The sequence below is a fragment of the Colobus angolensis genome, unplaced genomic scaffold, assembly GCF_000951035.1.
Source record: "Colobus angolensis palliatus isolate OR3802 unplaced genomic scaffold, Cang.pa_1.0 Scaffold178, whole genome shotgun sequence".
NCBI lineage: Eukaryota > Metazoa > Chordata > Mammalia > Primates > Cercopithecidae > Colobus > Colobus angolensis.
Genome location: NW_012114910.1, coordinates 4,664,202 through 4,687,985, shown reverse-complemented (window position 1 = coordinate 4,687,985; position 23,784 = coordinate 4,664,202). Strand labels below are relative to the sequence as shown.

At 48.4% G+C, this 23,784-nt stretch overlaps 1 protein-coding gene and 1 pseudogene across 2 annotated transcripts in view; both read left to right on the top strand.

Annotated features, from left to right (window-relative positions):
* Positions 1 to 23,784, top strand: part of DRC7 (dynein regulatory complex subunit 7) — a 34,629-nt gene that overhangs the window by 7,626 nt on the left and 3,219 nt on the right. For both annotated transcript variants that reach the window (XM_011938821.1, XM_011938820.1), the window contains 10 exons: positions 1,439 to 1,597; positions 3,550 to 3,768; positions 13,910 to 14,038; positions 17,239 to 17,311; positions 18,290 to 18,418; positions 18,580 to 18,708; positions 20,183 to 20,403; positions 21,567 to 21,782; positions 22,318 to 22,428; positions 22,775 to 22,885. In XM_011938821.1, the coding sequence (XP_011794211.1) occupies positions 1,439 to 1,597; positions 3,550 to 3,768; positions 13,910 to 14,038; positions 17,239 to 17,311; positions 18,290 to 18,418; positions 18,580 to 18,708; positions 20,183 to 20,403; positions 21,567 to 21,782; positions 22,318 to 22,428; positions 22,775 to 22,885 (1,497 nt within the window). The remainder of the gene's footprint in view (positions 1 to 1,438; positions 1,598 to 3,549; positions 3,769 to 13,909; positions 14,039 to 17,238; positions 17,312 to 18,289; positions 18,419 to 18,579; positions 18,709 to 20,182; positions 20,404 to 21,566; positions 21,783 to 22,317; positions 22,429 to 22,774; positions 22,886 to 23,784) is intronic.
* Positions 9,887 to 11,059, top strand: LOC105509559 (annotated as a pseudogene).

Below are 23,784 nucleotides of genomic sequence, written 5' to 3'. Positions count from 1 at the left end.
GCTGTATTATACTTGGGTGAGCACCCAGGGACCCCAGGGTGGGTGCTCTGGTGGGAGAAGGGTGAAACAGAAGGGGAGGCACAAGAAGAGCCTTGCTTTCTCAGGTCCGCCTCCCCAAGGGAAGATGGAGCATGAGCTCTGCCATGGCTTTTGGCTTCAAAAGCCTCGGGCTGGGTGCGGTGGCTCATACCTGTAATATCAGCATTTTGGGAGGCTGAGGCAGTGTGGACCACTTGAGCCCAGGAGTTCCAGACCAGCCTGGCCAACATGGCAAAACCCCATCTCTACTAAAATATAAAAATTAGCTGGGTGTGGTGGTACGTGCCTGTAAACCCAGCTACTCCGGAGGCTGAGCCAGGAGAATCGCTTGAACCTGGGAGGTGGAGGTTGCAGTGAGCTGAGATTGCACCATTGCACTCCAGCCTGGGTAACAGAGGGATACTCTGGCTCCAAAAAAAAGAAAAAAAGAAAAAAGGAACCTCTGAGCTCCCACCCGGGCATCTCAGCCCTCTCAGCTCAGCCAAAAGCTTAATGATTAATGTTGTATCAATAACAAAACAGATGCAGAGAATTTTCGGGTTTAAAATCCACTTTTATGTCCATTGCGCTCGTTGCTCCCCATGATGGCCCAGTGTGGTAGGTATTGTCCCTTTTATTTTACAGATGAGTGTGTTGATGAAATCAAAAGGTAACATAATGTGGCCAAAGTCACACAGCGGGAAAATGGAGACTCAGGAACTGAAGCCCGGGTCAGGTGAACTTGAAACCCTGGAGATTCACTATTTCTCCTTCATAACTATCACAGGCCCACTTCTGCAGCCTCTGCAGTGCACTTTCCTGGGAATACTTCTTACCACCTAGCACATATTTGTACACACACAAGTGTACACGTGTACACACACACATAATTTGTACACATGCAAGTGTACACGTGTACACACACACATACACACACAGAGTTTATTCTCATTCCTGGCCCAGCAAATTCTTAAAGTCAACATATGAGGCCCTCTGATGACAAGATCTGAAAAATCCAACTCCTGACAATTCTCCCCACTTCTGGATCAGACCCAGGTCACGGCTAGGATGGGTGGTGAGGATTGAAGAGGAGAAAGCCACACCTCCTGAGCTCTTGGCCCTGACAGGTACCTCCCTCGGGCATTTTTTCTGTCTTCACTTCTCAGAAAGAGGCTAGGGAGGAAGTTCCTATTATTCTCACACCATGAACCTGAGATTCAGAGAGGTGAGAGGACCTCCCAAGGTCAGGGAGCTGGAGCTGGGGCTCCCTCTGCATTTAGGGCCAGAAAGGCCACAGGCTACAGGAGTAGCTGCCATCCCCTGGCCCGAGGGACTGGCTGGGCAGGTCTCACCTCTTGGAGTTGCATGTGTGAAGGGGGGATGCAGGGCCACTGACCCTTCCTCTTCTTTTGGGTGACAGACCATCAAGAGGGAGGAAAAGGTTCTGCTTAAGAAGTACACCATCAGACCCCCCAGGGACCTGTGCAGCAGGTTTGAGCAGGAGCAAGAGGTAAAGAAGCAGCAGGAGATCAGAGCCCAGGAGAAGAAGCAGCTGAGGGAGGAGGAGGAGCGCCTCATGGTGGGTCCTCAGCCTCAAACCCCTGGGCTCAGCTATCGAGAAATGACTGCTAGGGATGGGAAAAGAGGCACAAGTCATGGAAGGGATGTGTGTATGGACCCCCCAACTAGGTCCACCTCACAATCACCCCCGACCTCTACCCGGCCCTGCAGGAATCTCCCACTGGTGGTCAGCCAGCTTCTCATGATGGGCTCCTAACATCAGGGCACTGTACTGCCTGGGGTAGCCCATTCTATGCTAGGCAGCTCTGGTGTCCTCTTTGCTTTAGACTCTTACTGGGGATATACCTGCATACACTCTCCCATCCATTCATCCTCCTGTCTCTCCTCCCATCCATCCTCCCATCCATCTTCCCATCTGCCCATCCATCCATCCATCCTCCCATTCATCCTCCGATCTCTTCTCCCATCCATCCTCCCATCCATCCATCCCCCCATCCATCTATCCATCCATCCATCCTTCCATCCATCCATCCTCCCACCTATCCTCCCATACATCCATCCTCCCACCCATCCTCCCATCCATCCATCCTCCCATTTCTCCTCCCATCCATCATCCTCCCATCCATCTCTCTGAGCTCTCCTCCCATCCATCCTCCCATCTATCCACCCTCCTACCCACCTATTCTCCCATCCATCCATTGTCCCGCTCCATCCTCCCATCCATTCTCCCATCTATCCTCCCATCCATTCTCCCATCCATCCTCCCATCCATCCATCCATCCTCCCATCCATCCATCCTCCCAACCATCCATCCTCCCATCCATCCATCCTCCCATCCATTCATCCTCCCATCCCTCTATCCTCCCATTTCTCCTCCCATCCATCCGTCCTCCCATCCATCCATCCTCTCACCCATCCTTACATCCTTCCATCCATCCATCCTCCCTTCCACCCATCCTCCCCTCCGTCCATCCTCCCATCCATCCATCCTCCCACCATCCTCCCATCCATCCATCCTCCCATCTGTCCATCCTCCCATCCATCCATCCTCTCATCTATCCATCCTCCCATCCACCCATCCTCCCATCCATCCTCCCACCATCCTCCCACCCATCCATCCTCCCATTTCTCCTCCCATCCATCCTCCCATCCATCCATCCTCCTATCCATCCATCCTCTCACCCATCCATCCATCCATCCATCCATCCTCCCATCCACACATCTTCCCATCTATCCATCCTCCCATCCATCCATCCTCCCATCCATCCATCCTCCCATCCACCCATCCATCCTCCCATCCTTGCATCCATCCATCCATCCATATTCCTATCCACCCATCCATCCTCCCATCCACCCATCCTCCCATCCATCCATCCCCTCATCCTCCCATCCACCCATCCTCCCATCCATCATCCCACCCATCCATCCTCCCATCCATCCATCCTCCTATCCATCCATCCTCCTATCCATCTGTCCTGCCATCAGTTCTCTCATCCGTCCTGCCAGCCATCCTTCCACCCATCTCCCATCTCTTCTTTGAACTCCACACTCCTATCCTTCCTCCAATCCTCTTTCCCCCCTCCCTTCTTTCCTTTCCTTCCATTGAGTATTCCTTGAGCTTCTCTTCTGGTCCAGACCTATTTATACATAACAATGAACAACAGGACAGTCGCAGTTCTCTCAGAGGGAGGCAGATAAGGAAGCTGCTTGGTCTCCCATTTCCTTTCTGTGGATGAAACTTCACCCAAAGTCACAACATATAAAGCCGGTAACCCCCAGACGCCCAGTGCCCCAAAGAGTCCAATTTGTAAACCACAGATCTGGTCAGACTCTCCCATTGTTTTGATTTTACAAATGGGCTCAGCGGTTGGGTGATGGGAGATGAGGCGGGCCATCACACTGCAGTTGATGGTGCCATCTGCATCAGAGCCCAGCCCCAGGGAGATGTCTGGGCCCCTGACACTCCTCTTCCAGCCATCTGACTCATAGTCACCCACCTTTCCTTGGCAGGAGGCGGAGAAGGCAAAGCCGGATGCCCTGCATGGCCTGCGGGTGCACTCCTGGGTCCTTGTGCTATCAGGGAAGCGCGAGGTGCCTGAGAACTTCTTCATTGACGCATTCACAGGACATAGCTACAGCACCCAGGACGAGCGCTTCCTGGGCATCGAAAGCCTCTGGAACCACAAGAACTACTGGATCAACATGCAGGATTGCTGGAACTGCTGCAAGGTGCCTGGGGAAGGGGAGCTGGGTGGGCATGGCAAGCACAATGCAGGTGACAGGAATAGAGGGAAGCGATGGCAGCCAGACCTTGGGGAGAGCGAGACACCAGGCCACGAGGGCTTTGAACCTTCTCCATAGCTGAGTCTCCATGGCCCACTCCCTTGCCCATGAATAATCATTCTGATACGATTATTGTCTCTCCTGATTTGTGTATCCTTCTAAAATGTGGATTATTTGCATTTAAAAAAAACTCTATATTGAAGTGTAACCTACATACAGAAAAGTGCACTCATCCCACGCATACATACAGTTCAATGAAATTCCACAAATTGAACACACCTTGGTTTCCTACACCCAGATCAAGAAATAGAACATTGGCCGAACCCCAGAAAGTCCCTTTGTACAATTACTATCTTCCCTCAAATGTATTTTTAACTTATGTATGTGACACTGGTACACACACGCACCTACAAGAGGATACAGAGGAGGTCATGATCCTAAGTGTATATGTCATTGAATTATCACACACTGAAAACACGTATGTAGCCAGGACCAGCATAAGCCCCCTCATGTCCCCTCCTGGCCACCAACCCCACCATCGATCCCAGAGTTAAGCACTACCTTGACTTCTAACAACATCCATTAGTTTCATCTGTTTTTGGAGTTTACATCAGTTGAATCACACAGTGATTCAATACTCTTATGCCTGGATTCCTTCACTCATGGTTATGTTTATGAAATTCATTATGGTTTTTTGTGTGGTTTGTTCATTTTCATTTTTTATTACTTTTTCATTATTTGAATACACCAGAACTTATTTGTCCTTTCTACAGTTGCACATTGAGACTGTGTCCAGTTTGGGACTATTTTGAATAGTGCTGCCATGAACATTTGTATACATGTATTTCAGTGAACACACATACACATTTCTGTTGGGTAACTACTGAGGGGTGGAATTGCTGGGTCACAGGGTGGGCACGTGCTCACTTTTAGTAGATACTGCCCGATTTCTCAAGTGATTGCATCCATTTACACTCCCACCAGCAATGTATGAGGGTTCTCGGAGCTCCATCCACATCCTTGCCAATACTGGATACTTTCTTTTCCATTTTAGCTGTTGTGGTGGACATGTAATGGTATTGCACTGTGGTTTCATTTAATGCAATTGATTTTTGGCTGGGTGCGGGGGCTCACACCTGTAACGCCAGCACTTTGTGAGGCCGAGAAGGGTAGATCACTTGAAGTCAGGAGTTCGAGACCAGCCTGGCCAACATGGTGAAACCCTGTCTCTACTAAAAATAAAAAAAATAGCCCAGTGTGGTGGTGGGCACCTGTAATCCCAGCTACTTGGGAGGCTGAGGCAGGAGAATTGCTTGACCCCAGGAGGTGGAGGTTGTAGTGAGCCTGTATCGCGCCACTGCACTACAGCCTGGGAGACAGACAGAGCAAGACTGTCTAAAAAAAAAAAAAAAAAAAAAAGCAATTGCTTTTTGCAAACTGTTCACATTTCCAGTAAGTTTTAAACCTACGTATTCATTTTAAAATTTAATCTGTAAAGACTTTGAGATTTTCTGCATACACAATCAGTCCTACAGCTGAATGACGGCTGTTTTATTTCTTTATTTTTAATCCTTATACTTTTTCATTTCTTTTTCTTGTTTTATTTCTCTGGTTAGTACATCCAGTATAATGTCAAATTGAAATGGGGATTCTGAATATCCTGTCTCAGTCCTGATTCACAAGTAAAGCCTTAGTATCATAACATTTCACTATTTTTATGATGTTTATCTTGACTATAGGGTTTTTATAGCTAACTACCCTTTAACTAAGGGATTTCTTTCTGTTTGCTAGCAGTTTTTAATCAAACAAAATTTGTTTATATCAATTTTTTTTATCTATTAAATGATCATAATTTTTTCTTCTATTAACTGGTAAATTAGACTGTGTTCCCCCCCTTTTTTAAGTTGAGGTGTAATTGACATAACATAAATCCACTGAAGTGCACAAGTTAGTGGCTTTTGGTGTATTTACAAGACTGTGCAACTATCACCACTATCTAATTCCAGAATTTTTTCATCACCCCAAAAGAAGATTTTTATTTTTGAGACAGGGTCTTCCTTTGTTGACCAGGCTGGAGTGCAGTGATGCGATCATGGCTCACTTCAACCTCAACCTCTGGGCTCAAGCAATTCTTCCACCTCAGCCTCCCGAGTAGGTGGGACTACAGGCATGTGCCACTATGCCCAGCTAATTTTTATATTTTTTATAGAGACAAAAAATGGGTTTTGCCATGTTGCCCAGATTGGTCTCAAGCAATCCACCCATCTTGGCCTCCCAAAGTGCTGGGATCACACGTCTGAACCACCGTCCCATGCCCTGAAAAGAAGATTGTGATTGAGATTATATTGGATCCACAGATGAATTGAGAGAGAACCGTTTTATCAACAATATTGAAATTTTCACCCATGAACATGGCATCTCTCTTCAGTTATTTAAGTCTTTTAAAATTTCTGTCAGCAACATTTTGTAGGTTTCAGTGTACAGTTCTTGCACATCTTTTGTCAGATTTATTCCTAAATATTTCACTTTTTGATGCTATGATTTTTTTAAAAAATTTCAACTCCTGACTATTCTTTGCTAGTGAATAGAAATGCAATTGATTTTTACATATTGATTTTCTATCCTGAAATCTTCCCAAATTAACTGATTTGTCCTCATAGCCTTTGTGTGGATTCCATCAATTTTTATATAGATAATTATGTTATCTGTGAATAAAAACAGTTTTACTTCTTTTCCAATCTGGATGCTTTTCTTGCCTTATCACGCTGGCTAGAATCACCAGTAAATATTAAATAGAAGTGATGAAAGTACACCTGTTTATTCCTGATCTTAGGGAGAGCATTTAGTCTCATACTATTAAGTATAGTATTAGCCACAGGTTTCTCTTATTGGTTCCCTTTACGAAATAAAGGAAGTTTTTCTCTATTCCTAGTTTGCTGAGACTTTTTTCAGAAATAGATGCTAGATTTTTATTAAATACTTTTTCTGAATCTATTGATATTATGATGATTTTTCTTTTTTAGTCTATCTACATGGTAAGTTACTTGGATTGATTTTTGAATGTTAGACTAACCATGCATTCCTGGGATAAACCTCATTTCATTAGGATGGTTTAATCATTTAAATATTATTGGTTTTGAACTGAAAATTTTGCTTAGAATTTCTGCATCTTTGTTGAAGAGAGATATTGTTCGGTAGTTTTCTTAGAATATCTTTGCCGGGTTTTGGTATCACAGTAATGCTGGTCTCGTGGAATGAGTTGGGAAGTTTCCCTTTTCTTCAGTTTTCTGGATGAGTTTCTACAGTTTCTGTAGAATTGGCATGATTTCTTTTGTACATGTTTGCTGGATTCTGCAAGTGAAGCCATCTGTGGCTGGAATTTTCTTTGTGGAAGGGTTTTAAGGTACAAATTCAATAGGGATATTCAGGTTATTTCTTTTTGAATGAGCTTTGGTGTTCGTATCTCTCAAGAAATTTGTGCATTTGTTTTCAAATTTGTTATTATAAAGTGTTCAAAATAGCTCCTTATTTTCCTTCTAATATGTTAGAGTCTTTAGTGACATTACCCCATTCATTCTTAATATTGGTAATGTGTGTGTCTCTCTTTTTCTCCTGTCAGTCTGGTTAGAGGTTTGTCAGTTTTGTCGGTCTTGACGTAGGGGCAGGCCCCAAAATCAGGGCTTTGCCAGTGAGGATTCATGGTTTTTTCCAGGAAATATATTCAAGGGCAAGCTTGTGGTGTTACAGGCAATTTTTCTTGAAGTGGCAGTGTACGGCAGCAGCAGACGGGCTGCTCCTTGTGGAGCAGGGCTACCCCATAGGCAGCGTGCCCAGATTGTAACCACCCAAGGGACTCACCTTGCCGCTGCCTAGACAAAGCTGATTCAAGTCTGGGGAACTGCAATAGAGAAAGAGTAATTCATGCAGAGCTGGCTGTGTGGGAGACCAGAGTTTTATTACTATTCAAATCAGTCTCCCATAGCATTCTTGCATTCAGGGAGCAGAGTTTTTAGGGACAACTTGGTGGGCTGGGGGAGGCCAGTGAACCAGGAGTGCTGATTGGTCAGAGATGAAATCATAGAAAATCAAAGCTGTCTTCTTGCACCAAGTCCGTTCCTGGGTAGGGGTCACAAGATCAGATAAGCCAGTTTATCCATCTGGTGGTGCCAGCTGAGCCATCAAGTGCAGGGTCTGCAAAATATCTCAAGCACTGATCTTAGGAGCAGTTTAGGGAAGGTCAGAATCTCGTAGCCTCCAGCTGCATGACTCCTAAACCATAATTTCTAATCTTGTGGCTAATGTCAGTCCTACAAAGTCAATCTAGTTTCCTAGGCAAGAAGGCAGTCTGCTTTGGGAAAGGGCTATTATAGCCTTTGTTTTAAACTATAATCAACTAAGTTTCTCCCAAAGTTAGTTCAGCCTGCACCTAGGAATGAACAAGGACAGCTTGGAGGTTAGAAGCAAGATGGAGTCAATGAAGTGAGATCTCTTTCAGTGTCTCAGTCATAATTGTGCAAAGGTGGTTTCAAGAGTAGCAGCTCAGAGGCAGTTCCTCAGTCACATTTATATCCACTTTAATCATATGCAAATGAAGGGGCAGATTATGCAGAAATTTCTAGAAATTGGGTGGTAACCTTTGGTTCACCGGGTCTTTGCCATGGAAAGGTGTAATTTCTGGGTGTTGCCCCGGCCCCGTTTTAGCTAGTCCTCAATTTTGTCCAGTGTCTGAGTTCCCCGCTTGGAAGTCAAGTCCCACCTTCTGAGTCGAGTCCCACCTCCTACCTCATTGTCAATAAACCAGTTTTTGGTTTTGTGGTTTTTCTCCATTGTTTTTGTTTTCTATCTCATTGATGTCCACTCTGATCTTTATTATTTTATACCTTATGCTTACTTTGAGCTTCATTTACTCTCTTCCAGTTTCTTAACATGGAAACCGGGATAATTCATCTAAGACTGTTCTTTTTTTTTTGACATGGAGTTCGCTCTTGTTGCCCATGCTGGAGTGCAATGGCGTGACCTTGGATCACTGCAACCTCCACCTCCTGGGTTCAAGTGATTCTCCTGGCTCAGCCTCCCAAGTTGCTGAGATTACAGGCATGCACCACCATGCCCGGCTAAGCCTGTTCTTTTCTAACATAAGCCTTCTTTCTCTCGGAAGTACTACTTTAGTGACATCCCACACATTTTACTCTATCGTGTTCATTTTCCTTCCATTCAATATGCTCTCCAATTTCTCTTTTAATTTCTCCTTTAATTCATGGACCATTTGAAAATGTGTTTAGTTTACAGATATTTAGAAACCCTCTAGAGATCTTTCTATTGTTGATTTCTAATTTAATTCTGTAGTGATTAGAGAATATAACTTGATATGACTTCTATTATTTTATATGTGCTATAGTTTGTTTTATGGACCATAATATGGTCTGTCTGGGAAATTCACCAAATTCTTAATACGGTGAATTTTCTGTGTGTACTTGACAAGAATGTGTATTTTGCAGTTGGGTGGAATGTTCTATAAATGTCAATAATCTCAAGTTGATTGATAGTGTTATTCAAATCTTGTATATCTTTGCAGATTTTCTGCCTACATTTCTTTCAATTATTGACAACATTATTGAAATCTTAGGGTTACAATTTTGGATTTCTCTGTTTCTTCTTTCAGTTCTATCAGTATTTGCTTCATGTATTTTGAAGCCCTGCCATTAGATGAGTAAATGTTTGCGATTGTTATGTCCTCATGACGAATTGACCTATCAGCATGAAATAATCAGCTTTGTCCCTAGTAATATTTTTCATTCTGACATCTATTTTGTCTGGTATTAATAGAGCCACTGGAGCTTTGATTTATATTAGCATTGGTTGTCTTCTTTGTGGAACTGTGAGTCCATTAAACCTCTTTTTTCTTTGCACATTACCCAGTCTCAGGTATGTCTACCAGTGCGCTTTCGTTGTCTCGAAGGCACTCTGTTTCCGACCAGGCCAGTTTCCCTTGGGTCCTTTTTAAGGAGACCCTGAGGAATGGCTTTCTCGTTTGCTTGGTGGCTTGGTCTGTCTGTCCATCTGCATGGCGGACGCAGCCAGTCTGGTGCTCCTGAGCTCCCGTCTCACCATCCTGTCCCAGCTGCTCTCATGGGGTATGAGCCTCTTCCTGCAACAACAGGTCAGAATACTTTCGGACAGCAAGTAGGTCAGCTTCCTGGTCCCTTTAGTTATACTCAGTACATTGCCAGCATTGATGGGAGGTGCAGGTTGTTCACACACTTAACTCCAAAACTGCTTGGGAATCCACGGTCAAATTTTGTAGTAGTTAGGACCTGGAAATGTACAGAAAGCTGTCTCATCTTCCTTTGACCGAGTTATCATGGAGATAACTCGAGAGATAATCACTCGTTCTGCTGCTATCCCCATCGCACATCCCTTCTGCATGATTACTGAGATTTATGGTACAGTTCATTGACAGAGAGTCCAAGTACTGTGAACTTTGTGACTCCATAGCAAACATCTACTGGGAAGAAGACATCCTAGGATTTCTCATCTGTCTTGTTCCTCACCTCCTCCTAGGCAACATCATTTCTTTATGGCTCTGTAACTCGCTGGCCTACCTCATCAATACCTATGCACTCTGGTGGGGCATGGCAGCTTACGCCTGTAATCCCGATACTTTGGGAGGATGAGGTAAGAGGATCGCTTGAGCTCAGGAGTTTGAGACCAGCCTGGGCAACAAAGTGAGACCTCATCTCTACAAAAAAATTTAAAAAAAATTAGCCAGGCATGACGGCATGCACCTGTAGTCCCAGCTACTAGGGAGGCTGAGGTGGGACAATTGCTTGAGCCCAGGAGGTCAAGGCTACAGTGAGCCATGATTGTGCCACTGCACTCCAGCCTGGGCAACAGAGAGAGAGTCTCTCTCTTTCTCACACACACACACGCGCGCACGCATGCACACACTGGACAGTGAGGTTTCTATCAGGAATGAAATGAACAGTATGAAGAGTTATTCTCAAGCTGTCACAGCACTGCTTGCCAGTATGTTGACCTATCCCTTTGTGCTCATCTCTAATCTTATGGCTGTCAACAGCCATGGGCTTGCTGGTGGACCCCCTTCTTCCTTCCCAGTATATACTACTTGCATAAATTGCTGGTGCATGCTACAAAAACAGGGAAATATGGGCCGAGGAAATAGCTTGTTTTTCCCAAAGGATCCCTTTGGAAGACTTGTTTTGACCTGAGAATGTGAATTTGAAGATGTAGGGTGAGACAGTGACATTTCTATAGTCCCAGACGCACCAAATTATGGGAGACAATGTTGATTTCTATATAGTGGTCCACACTTTTATTTTATTTTATTTTTGAGACAGAGTCTCGCTCTGTCACCCACACTGGACTGCAGTGGTGAGATCTTGGCTCACTGCAATCCCCGCCTCCAGGGTTCAAGTGATCTTCTCACCTCAGCCTGAGTAGCTGGGATTACAGGCAGGCACCACCATGCCTGGGTAATTTTTTTGTATTTTTTGTAGAGACAGCGTTTCACCATTTTGGCTAGGCTGGTTTCGAACCCCTGACCTCAAATGATCTGCCCACCTTGGCCTCCCAAAGTGTTGGGATTACAGGCCTGAGCCACTGTACCTGATGACCTTTTTAAATGGTCATTTAGTCTTGGGGAATGAATAAATAAGTAAATAAGTGTCAGAGGGATGACTGCCGGCCCCTGCGGGAGACAGGCAGAGTTGATGCATGATTGCTCTGCTGGTTGCTCTGTCTCTGTGAATAAGTCAGAGGCTCCAAGATAGAGAAACTTCTGCCTTCAGCAAAGGAGATGCCTCTTGTCACTCTGCCTCCCTCAGACACTGATTTCAGGGTTGTGGGAAGTAACACTCAGTAGGTGCTCAAAATAGTCTCTAGCTGTTCAATACATGTTAACTATTGTTGCTCCCATTTACAGGTAAGGAAACTGAGGCCGAGTGAAGTGAGATCGCTTCTCCCACGCCATGCAGAGGGAGAAGAGCCGACACTGCCCTCCCCCAGGGCCTGGGCTCATAAGCACCATGGTGGTCGGTGTCCTCTGAAGGATAATAGCCCTTCAGAGGATGCTACAGTCCTCCTTCAGCCCCTCTTCCAGCCTGAATGTCCCCATCCCATCCATCAGGCTCCAAGGTAAAGGCAGAAGTGAGGCCAGAGGGGCAGTACTGTACCAAGTGAGGGCATGAGGAAGAGTCCCAGCTACTAGGGAGGCTGAGGTGGGCTACAAGGCTACAGCAAGTATCTATACAGTTGGGTTCCTATCCACTAAGCCCACTAAGCTTTGTCCGCAGTCGCTGTGACATCTACCAACAGTTCTCTCCCCCACTCTCCTCTGTTGCGCCCCCTACTTCTCTCCCCTCCACCCACCAGCTAGGGGCAGAGAAATACTCAGGAGCCCTCCCAGGACTCACACACGACAGTGAGTACTAGGCTTAGCGTTGGCTTCAGGACAGCTTAATATTAACACCCCTCCAGGCAGCTGTTCTGCAGCCTTTGATTTCCTCTGGAACATGATTTAGGGTGGGGAGAACACCTTGCTCTAGGAAGGTGTTGATTAGAATGTGAGGTGCTCCCCACCTTCTAGGAATTATCTGACAGATGAGCCACTTTTATTGAGGGGACCGAGGCTTCAGGTGGGCTGGGTGAAAAGAGGTCAGGAGTTTGAGACCAGCCTGACCAACATGGTGAAACCTGTCTCTACTAAATATTAGCTGGGCTATGGTGGCATGCGCTTGTAGTCCCAGCTACTCAGGAGGCTGAGGTATGAGAATCGCTTGAACCCAGGAGGTGGAGGTTGCAGTGAGCCGAGATCGTGCCACTGCACTCCAGCCTGGACAACAGAGGGAGACCTCGTCTCAAAAAACATAAAAAAAAAAGAAAAGAAAAGAAAGAAAAGAGGTGGCAGACACACTCCATAGAGGAGAAATTCCCACCTACCTGTTGTTTTTTTTTTGTTTTGTTTTGGAGAGACAGGGTCTTACTCTGTCTCCCAGGCTGGAGTATAGTAATGTGTTCACAGCTCGCTGCAGCCTCAACTTCCTGGGATCAAGTGATCCTCCTGCCTCAGCCTCCCAAGTAGCCAGGACTACAGGTGGGTGCCACCATGCACTGCCAAAAAAAAAAAAAAAAAGGCCAGGCACAGTGGCTCATGCCTGTAAACCCAGTACTTTGGGAGGCCAAGGCAGGCGTATCACTTGAGGTCAGGAGTTCGAAACCAGCCTGGCCAAAATGGTGAAACCCCCATCTCTACTAAAAATATAAAAATGAGCCAGGCATGGTGGCATGTGCCTGTAATCCCAGCTACTCAGGAGGCTGAGGCAGGAAAATTGCTTGAGCCTGGGAGGCAGAGGTTCCAGTGAGCCAAGATCACACCACTGCACTCCAGCCTGGGCAACAGAGTGAGACTCTGTCTCAAAAAAAATAAATAATAACAAAAAATTGTAGAGATGGGATCTCCCTTTGCTACCCAGGCTGGTCTTGAGCTCCTGGGTTCAAGTGATCCTTCTGTGTCAGTCTCCCAAAGTGCTGGAACTACAGGGACGAGCCACCATGCCCGGCTGTCCACCTGCTTCTTATGTATAACCTCCACGTGTGCCTGCCTAGTTCCCTTGTTCCTGGCATGGGTAAAATAAACAGGAGGAAGCCTTTTAAAAAAAACCTTCCGCTTTCTGGGAGGTGCTAGACCCTTCTGCCATCAAATCTTGCTGGTTCGTTTTCATTGGCTGTAAGCACTGCCCAGCTGATGCGGAAAGACCTGCACATCCAGGTCTAGCCCAGGCCAGAGAGCCTCGTAGTCTTTCACAGAGGTCAGCACGAGATTTCCTCACAGGGAGGCTGAATGATGGGCAGGGAGTTCTGCTTCCCCTCGGGGCCTCAGTTTCCCTGCTGGGATGAGGAGGGTGGGCGTGGACTCTCAGAGCCGCCTGGGACTGACGTTCTGCTTCTCTAAGCCCTGGGCCCAGGTCCCTTCTCTGCCCTGGAGTAGCCGTCTCCCAACTCCTCATGGAGCAGATGGGGACGTGGTGGCTGTGGGGTGCACTCAGTTGACTGTCCTCATCCCCAACAGGACTTGATCTTTGACCTGGGTGACCCTGTGAGGTGGGAGTATATGCTCCTGGGGACTGATAAGTCTCAGCTGTCCCTGACTGAAGAAGATGACAGTGGGATAAACGATGAGGATGATGTGGAAAATCTGGTGAGTCTCAGCAGCTGAAGAACCAAGGGAATGTGTGTGAAGGCTTCAGGGAGCCTGACAAGTGTCCCCAGCAGCATGTGTGTGGCAGTGTGGGATGGCCCACGTAGACCAATGATCCGTTCCTCAAAGCAGGAAGGCTTGGGCAATTCCCTTATTTTACAGATGGGCACATTGAGGCCCAGAACGGCCAGTAACCTACCCAGGACCTCCCAGTGGGTTAGGGAAGGGACAGGACTTGAAGTCAGGTCTTCTGCCCCCCATATCGTCCACCTTGTTCAGGAGTTACCCTGCTCCTTTGGAAAGCATGCCCCTTGCCAGCCTGGGCAACATAGTGAGACCCTGTCTCTACAAGAAAATTTAAAAATTAGCTGACTGTGGTGGCATGCACCTGTAGTCACAGCTACTTGGGAGGCTGAGGCAGGAGGATCACTTGAGACTGGGAGGTCAAGGCTGCAGCGAGCTGTGTTCCTGCCACTGCATTCCAGCCTGGGCAACCCCAACCCACCACAAAAAATAAAAATAAAAATAAATTTAGATAAGGAAAGTTGCAGAGCAGGGTCATAAGACCCCACTCTGCAACCCCCTGGGAGTCCCAGAGCTGGCTGTTCTCAGTTCCATCCCAAGTAGCCATCATGAGCCCCACATGCTGCCAGGCCTTTCTTGTCTGTTCTGTCAGTTCCTCTGAAAGTCATTGGCCAGGCCCTTACCCACATTACCAGCCTCCCTTCTCTGAATTCAGTTTCAGCCTTTATGTGAAATGGAGGCAGAAGGGTCATAGTTGTATTCATAGTAATTCTAACAGGTACATTCGTCTGGCATCACAAAGCACCACAGATGGGGGTACTTAAACGACAGAAATTAATTTTCTTACAGTTCTGGAGGCTGGAAGTCTGAGATCAAGGTGTGGGCAGGGTTGGTTCCTTCTGAGCCTCCTGTCCTTAGCTTGTAGACGGCTGTCTTCTCCCTGTCTTCACACTGTCCTCCCTCTGTACAAATCTATGTCCCAATCTGTTCTTACAAGGACATCAGTCATTTTTTTTTTTTAATTGTTTTGAGGCAGGGTCTCCTCTGTTGCTCAGGCTGGAGTGCAGTGGCACGATCATAGCTCACTGCAGCCTCGAACTCCTGGGCCCAAATGATCTTTCCACCTTGGCCTCTTGAGTAGCTGGGACTACAGACACACACCACCAAACCTGGCTAATTTTTGTTTTACAGAGAGACATGGTCTTGCTATGTTACCTAGGCTGGTCTCGAACTCCTGGGCTCAAGAGATCCCCTTGCCTTGGCCTCCCAAAGTGTTGGTATTACAGGCATGAGCCACCATGCCCAACCAACACAGTCCTATTGGATTAGGGCCCACTCTAATTGAACTCATTTGACTTTAATCACCTCTCTAAAGACCCTGTCTCTAAATACAATCATTCAAACAGTAAGTGATCAAGACAACAACAACAACAAAGAAAACATAAGAAAAATAAATAAAACAAATATAGTCACTTTCAGGGCTTAAAACTTCAACCTATGCATTTTAGGGGGACGCCATTCAGCCCGAAGTAAAAGGTAGCACTCATATGGTCCTTACTAAGCATTGGGATCCGTTGTATCTATTTAACCTGAAGTAACTCGTTAAAATCCCCACAGCCACCTGGTGAGGTGGGCACTGGTATTACCACCTGTGATTAATATGATCCCATTTTACCGATGGGAAGACTCACACACAGAGAGGTTAAGTCACTTACCCAAAGCGACACAGCTGGTAAGTGACAGAGCTGGGATTTGAACCTACACAGTCTGGCTCCACATTCTGGGTTCTCAGTGGTAACTCTGTTCCTTCCTGGGGCTGCTTGATGTGATGTGCTTGGCACAGCAGTGTAGACCACCTGAAAAGGGTGCTAAATGTTCTCAGTGTCCTCATCTCCAGAGACTGGGGACAGCTCGTGTGCAGTAAATCCGGGCATAGGCGCCCCCTGCTGGCTGTGGGGCATGGACCAGCCAGGGCCTGAGAGCCCAGCCCTGCAGACAGCTGGCTTAGTGCCAGCATGGCTAATAATCAACAGTTCCAGTCACAGAGTCCTGGTCCACCCTGGCCCAAGAGCCCTCGTTACAGCAAAGATGGACAGAGGGCAACCCAAAGAGTCAGAGCCCAGTCATGGACCCCCAGGAAAAAACAGACCCCTCGTGACAGCCCACCCACCTGGCTGTCTTAGAGATTTTTGACAATACTAACTAAGTGCTGACTGCTCACCTATTTTTGTCCCCTACAAAATGTCACAATTAGATAAGCAGGTGTCAGACGTATGAGCAATGTTTGTGGAAAAAAGGTTTTAAGTTGAGAAAGTCTTATCCAAGTTTCTGTAATTATCTAGTTTGAGGACCATTTATCTAGATCGGACCTTATTTCACAAATGGGGAAATTAAGGCTCAGAGAGGAAACAATAAGAGGCCGGGCACGGTGGCTCATGCCTGTAATCCCAGCCCTATGGAGGCCAAGATGGGCATATCATTTGAGGTCAGGAGTTCGAGACCAGCCTGGGCAACATGGTGAGACCCGCCCCCTTATCTCTACTAAAAATACAAAAATCAACTGGGTGTGGTAGGCGCATGCCTGTAATCCCAGCTCCTCAGGAGGCTGAGGCAGGAGAATCACTTGAACCTGGGAGATGGAGGTTGCAGTGAGCCAAGATCATGCCACTGCACTCCAGCCTGGGCAACAGAACAAGACTCCATCTATAATAATAATAATAATAATAATAATAATAATAATAATGTCAGCCAGACAGAGTCCCAAGGCCTTTATAGACATTATATCATTTAATCCTCCTAAAAGGTCCGGTTTACAGTTAAGAAAACTAAGGCTTAGAGCAGTTAACAGACTTGCCCAGGACCCCTTAGCTGGTCTTGGAGAGGGGGTGGGGCTTGGGCGCCCTGACTCCAGCAACACCTCTCTAATCACGAAGGGCCTGCAGCCAGGGCAGGGGGTGCTGCTGTCCTAAGCCAGGCAGGTATAGGGAAGGGCTCCCTGCCCAGAGTAGACTCCTCCTCTTCCACATCATGAGTCATGCTCATGACCTCCAGTTCCCCTGGGAAAGCCAACGGACCACCTTGGCTTGACTCTGCAGGCAGAGACAGAGCTTTGACCATAACTTCTGCTTCAAGGCCCTGACCAACACCACCTCCCCCACCTGCTTCTCTCCCATCAGGGCAAGGAGGATGAGGATAAGAGCTTCGACATGCCCCACTCGTGGGTGGAACAGATTGAGATCTCCCCAGAAGGTATTTTCTATTTGTGTGTTCATTTACCCTCTCCAGATCCAGTTCCTGGGCCTCCAGAGAGGTCTGCAGCAGCATTGAGGTGGGGGGACACAGCAGGGAATGCCGTGCTCCACATTTCCACCCTTCCCACCTTCAGCTGCACCCTCTCTCCCTCCCTCCTCCCTTCCTGCCACAAGCACTCAGCTCTGACCCCGAGGCCCTGACACCAGTCAGGCACACAGGGCGATGCAGCTTAGTGAGCATGTGTGGGATGATGGCGTGTGGGCGGCAGCAAGGCCTGGGAACCCAGCCCGTTCCCCTCTCACACTCTTCTACCCAGAGGAGGCTATGGGCCGTGCCCAGATGGTGCGGGGGGTCTCAGGACCGGAGAGGGGCAGGTAGAGAAGGCAGGAGGGCAGGGACTGTCATGCTCCATGTCAATATCTGCTGGTGCCCACCTAGGGAGCACCCAGGCCTATGGGGAGGGTATGGGCCATTTCATCAGGGTGGGAAGTGCCAGAGAGGGTGTCACAGGAACCCAGAGGAGGCACACCCAGCCCAGCACTGGGGCTAGGGCCTGGGGATGGGTGAGCAGAAAGGGGTACCAGAAGTAGGCTAGAGGTCACCTGGGTAAAGTTTTGAAGGATCTGAAGGAGTCAGTCCAACAAGAGGAGGAGAGGATAATGGTGCTTCTGGCAGAGACCTGTACAAGCAAAGGCCTGGCAGTGGAATAGTGTGGTTGGCTGCGGGGCAGACCCTCTGATAGGGCTCAAATCCACTCAAATCTTGGATGGATTTGTGCTTCTGTCTGGCCTGAGAACCCCTCTAGGGCTGGGGCCACCCCTGGTGATTATTCTCCTCGGCCTCCCTGGATCGAGCTTGGGGCCAGAGGAGTTCAGTACACAGAGAACGGGCAGTGGATGGATGAGTGGCTGGGCAGGGCTGGCCCCCCTTTCCCCCAAACTAGGAAGGAGAGACCCCAGTTGACTGTGTCCACAGCATTTGAGACCCGCTGCCCGAACGGGAAGAAGGTGATTCAGTACAAGAGGGCAAAGCTAGAGAAGTGGGCCCCGTACCTCAACAGCAATGGCCTTGTGAGCCGCCTCACCACCTACGAGGACCTCGAGTGTAAGGGGGATTGCTCTGGCCATGGGTCCAGGCCCGCCCAGGGGCGGGGGTGGCTTCTACTCTCTCTGGGGGCATTGCTGGCCTCTGTGTCCCTGGAGTAAGTGGGGGTTAAAGACTAGGGGAGCTGGCCTGGCTGCAGCAAACATCCATCGGCCCCACAGGTACCAATATTTTGGAGATAAAGGAGTGGTACCAGAACCGGGAGGACATGCTGGAGCTGAAACACATAAACAAGACCACAGACCTGAAGACTGACTACTTCAAACACGGCCACCCCCAGGCTCTGCGCGGTGCGTGGCTCCCCTATCCTGGGCCGGCCAGGAGCCTGGGGTAGAGGTCTCACACACCCTGTGGCAGGTGGTATGTGGTGGGAAGAACCAGCATACATATTACACAGGGGTTCTTGGGCAGCAAGCAGTAGAAGCTGCCCTGCCTCCCTCAGCAAACCCAATGTGTGGGAGGTCAGGGAAAGCTCAGAAAATCTAACGAAACATGACAAATGCTCCTCCAGGAAAGCTAAAGGGGGCATCACATGCCTGTTTAGTGGTTGGAATCAGGCCAGAACCTCACCACGAGGTCACATGGCAGAGGCCATATTTAAAGGAGGCAGTGCCAGGCACAGGGTCTCACGCCTGTAATCCCAGTACTTTGGGAGGCCAACGTAGGCAGTTGAGCCCAGCGGTTCAAGACCAGCCTGAGATATATGGTGAAACCCCATCTCTACAAAAAATACAAAAATTAGCCAGGAGTGGTGGCACGTGCTTGTAATCCCAACTACTCAGGAGACTGAGGCAGGAGAATCACTTGAACCCAGGAGGTCGAGGCTGCAGTGAGCCGAGATTATGCCCCTGCACTCCAGCCTGGGTGAGAGAGAGAGATCCTGTCTCAAGGAAAAAAAAAAAAAAAAAAAAATCCTGACCAAGAAATTTACAAAAGAAAAGTATAGGGGTAATATACATTTTTTAAAATGATCAACCTCATTTGGAGGTTGATATTGAAAAAAAGAAACTAGTACGGTCCCTAACCAATAAAGGACCCATCTTATAACCCCCATGTTGGCAAAGATGAAAAAAGTGGTACCACTGGGTATGAACAAGTGTGGCAGCAACACTCTGTGTCACTGTTGATGTGACAGCAAATTGGAACTTTTATGGACAGTTGGGCAAAATATTGATAATGACCACACAACGTGTATGCTTTTGGCTGGGCACAGTGGCTCACACCTATAATCCCAGCACTTTGGGTGGATCACCTGAGGTCAGGAGTTTGAGAGCAGCCTGGCCAACACGGTGAAACCCTGCTACTACTAAAAATACAAAAATTAGCCAGGTGTGATGGCAGGTGCCTGTAGTCCCAGTTACTCGGGAGGCTGAGACAGGAGAATCACTTGAACCCAGGTGGCGGAGATTTCAGTGAGCTGAGATCGCGTCACTGCACTCCAGTCTGGGTGACAGAGCGAGGCTCCATCTCAAAAAAAAAGTACACTTTTGGACCCAGCAACTCCATTGCTGATAATTTCTTCTTAGCAAATAATGGGCAAGAATGAAAAATGCACGATGCAGACGTTCATCATGGTGTTGGTAATAATCAGAAAAAGTTGTACACAACCTAAACACCCAGCAACAGGGGACTGGTTCCATAGCTAACCTCATCCATAATGTGGGGCTGTCTTCTCCCCGGGCCCGCGGCTGGGCGATCACGCCAGCAGCCATACTTCCTAGTGCTCACGTAGCTGTCTCCTCCTACCTCCCGCTCCCCACCCAGTGCACTCCTACAAGTCCATGCAACCTGAGACGGACCATGTCATTGAGTTTTATGAAACGGCCCGTGTGGATGGCCTGATAAAGCGGGAGGAGACAGCCAGGACAATGACAGAGTACTATCAAGGACGCCCAGACTTCCTCTCCTACCGCCATGCCAACTTCGGACCCCGAGTCAAGAAACTCACTCTGAGCAGTGCAGAGTCAAATCCCCGGCCCATTGTGGTAAGAGCTCGCCGGGGCTGGGAACAGGTCGCCCTCCTTCTCTGGCAGCTGATGTCACCTCTGAATGGTGAGAGCCCTGGCTCTGGGGTGGCATTAAGGCCTGAGACATATCCAAGGGCACCGACGATGAACGAAGCATTTTACCAAATGTATTAGTCTGTTCTCATGCTGCTATTAAGAAATACCTGAGACTGGGTAATTTATAAAGAAAAGAAGCTTCATTGACTCAGTTTCGCATGGCTGGGGAGCCCTTAGGAAACTTTGCATCATGGCACAAGGGTCCTTTTCACCAGGCAGCAGGAGCGCGAATAAGTGTGGAGCAAAGGGGAAACTGCTTATAAAACCATCAGATCTCAGGAGAACTCACTCACTATCATGAGAATAGCATGGGGGAAACCACCTCCATGATTCAATTATCTCCACCTGGTCCCGCCCTTGACCTATGGGGATTATTACAATTCAAGGTGAGATTTGGGTGGGGGGACACGAAGCCAAATCGTATCACCACATGCACCATCCTGGGGTTGTCTGGTGCCAGACTGTGCCCTCAACCGTGGGGCCAAGGATGTGCTATTTCCTTATTGTTATGCAAAAATACACACTCATGACTAAACACTTGGAAAGCATGTAAGAATGTAGAGAAAAGCAAAAATATCTCAGAATGGCATCTCTCATATATTACCATGGATTATAGGTTTGGTTTTGAGAGTTTTTTCTAACGTAATTGCGATAGGGATCTGGGAATTGTAGTCCCTGTATTACCCGCTTAACATGAAATTGTGCATTTTCCCCTCCATGTCATTACAATTTAGTTGGCAACTGTGTGTAATGGCAGCATGCCAAAGAAGCTCTTTCTAGCAGTAAGGGATGTCTAGGGGTCTAGCAATGGAGTAGGCTGCCTGCAGAGGTGGTGAGCTCCCCATCTCTTGAGGTAGGCAAGCAGAGTGTTGAAGGAGCTGAGGAGGGGCCCAGCAACATACGGGACTAGAGTGGCGTGGCCCTGAGAACCCACGAAATCCACTGTCTGCTTAGCAGGAGGGGCCATTCCACATGAATCCCCAAACAACCCCAGCCTCCAGTGTCCTGAAGGTCCGTTGCTCCTGCCTGCGGGCATGCACAGAAATCTCTCACACCCTCATCCTTTGCTTGTTCTCGCCTCCCAGAAAATCACAGAGCGGTTCTTCCGCAACCCAGCGAAGCCCGCGGAGGAGGACGTGGCAGAGCGCGTGTTTCTGGTGGCGGAGGAGCGCATCCAGCTGCGCTACCACTGCCGCGACGACCACATCACAGCCTCCAAGCGCGAGTTCCTGCGGCACACCGAGGTGGACAGCAAGGGCAACAAGATCATCATGACGCCCGACATGTGCATCAGCTTCGAGGTGGGCCTGGGGACCACGGCGGGCAGGGGTCGGGTGTAGGAGGAACTGGGGCTCTTTGTCTTATTCCAGCAATTTGGGAGAACCTGGATGGGCACTGGTGAATTCCGGCCCCGAAATTCATCTTTGCCCCTTGGGAAAACCAAAAGTTCCCATCTGGGGACCCTTCTCTTTGTAGCTCCTCTAAAAATCTTCCCTTTTCTACCAAAAAAGAGAACTCAGCAGGCTAAAACGACTCCTCATGTTCCCCACTCCTGGTCAGGGCAAACCTCAGATCCTAGGGAGGCTCTGGGGGAGGGGCTAGCCTTCCTAGTCAAACCCTTACTCTCCCGGCACAGTCCCTAGCTTTTCTGAGTCTTCAGTTTCTCTTTTATTATTATCTGTATTTTTATAAGTGAGAAAATTAAGGCTCAGAGAGGTTTAGCAACTTGCTCGAGGTCACACAGCTAGAAAGTGGCAGGGGTAGATTTGAACCCACGTGGTCCTATGCCCCGATCATGGCAGCCTCTCTGTGTTACCGAGGTGGTTGTTGTCCCAGGTGGAGCCCATGGAGCACACCAAGAAGCTGCTCTACCAGTACGAGGCCATGATGCACCTGAAGAGGGAGGAGAAGCTGTCCAGACATCAGGTCTGGGAGTCAGAGCTGGAGGTAGGGTCCTATGGGAGAGTGAGCAGGTGGGCTGTATCTTTGTTTTTGAGATAGGGTCTCGCTCTGTAACCCAGGCTGGAATGCAGTGGTGCAATGATGGGTGTACATCCCGGGCTCAAGTGATCCTCCCACCTCATCCTCCCAGGTAACTGGGACTACTAGCGCACACCACCATGCCTGGTTAATTTCTTGTTTTTGTTTTTTAACAGACAGGGTTTTTCCATTTTGCCCAGGCTGGTCTCACACTCCTGAACTCATGTGATCTGCCCTCCTTGACTTCCCAAAGTGCTGGGGTTGCAGGAGTGGGGGGTGTCTTCATCACGCCCTCCAACACTTCTCATTTCAGGTGCTGGAGATCCTGAAGCTTCGAGAGGAAGAGGAGGCGGCACACACGCTGACCATCTCCATCTATGACACCAAGCGGAATGAGAAGAGCAAGGAATATCGGGAGGCCATGGTCAGTCCCAATCCCTTCTCCAGGCCCCAGCTTTTCCTAGACCCCCCTGGCCTCCAGGGTGGTGGGGACCATGAGGGATTCTGCTGAGAAACCCTCTGTGGGGGATACGGTTATCGATACCATGCGGTCATCCTTGCTGCCGAGCTGACCATTTCTATGGTTCATCCCAAAGAGTACTTGGGATTTGGGCAAAGTCTCCCCCCCCATCCCCAGGGTTTGTAGCCAAGCTAAGGCCTGTGGTTGGGAAAAGAATTAAAATTATGTGCCCACCTCTACTCAGGGCTCCCACTGAGGTTGCACCCTGGGTCAGTGGCCCCAGTGAGCTACCTCTGGCTCCAGGCCTGAGCTCTCCTGCTCTCCAGCACAGGGAGGGCATTCGGGTTACACCCTCGGGTTGCAAGGCCCCACCTGGTTTACAGGGCCGGCTTCTGAATCCCTTTCACCAATTTCTAAAATAGTTTGGGATCGTGAGGCAGGACGGTGCATCAGATGACCGTTCTCAGATCCCAGGGAAAGGTGTCTGCCCCCACGTCTCCAACTTCACTACCCCCTGTCTGCAGATGTAGGACACAGGCCCCAGGGTGGAAAAGAAAAGGGAAGGGAGTTACTGGCAGTTTTTAACTAACATCATTAATAACCACTACCATTGACTGAATAAGCATCTGCTGTGGATTGTCAGGCATCAGGCTGCGTGCTTTACAGACATGATCCTGTCAGATCCTCAGAGAAGGAAACCAAAGCTCAGGTAGAGAGACATAAATTCATGTGAGAAAAAAAGAGTTGGCTGTCACCAGTAAACACAGGTCCAGAGGCTGGGCACGGTGGCTCACGCTTGCAATCTCAGCACTTTGGGAGGCCGAGGTGGGCTTATCATAAGGTCAGGAGATCGAGACCATCCT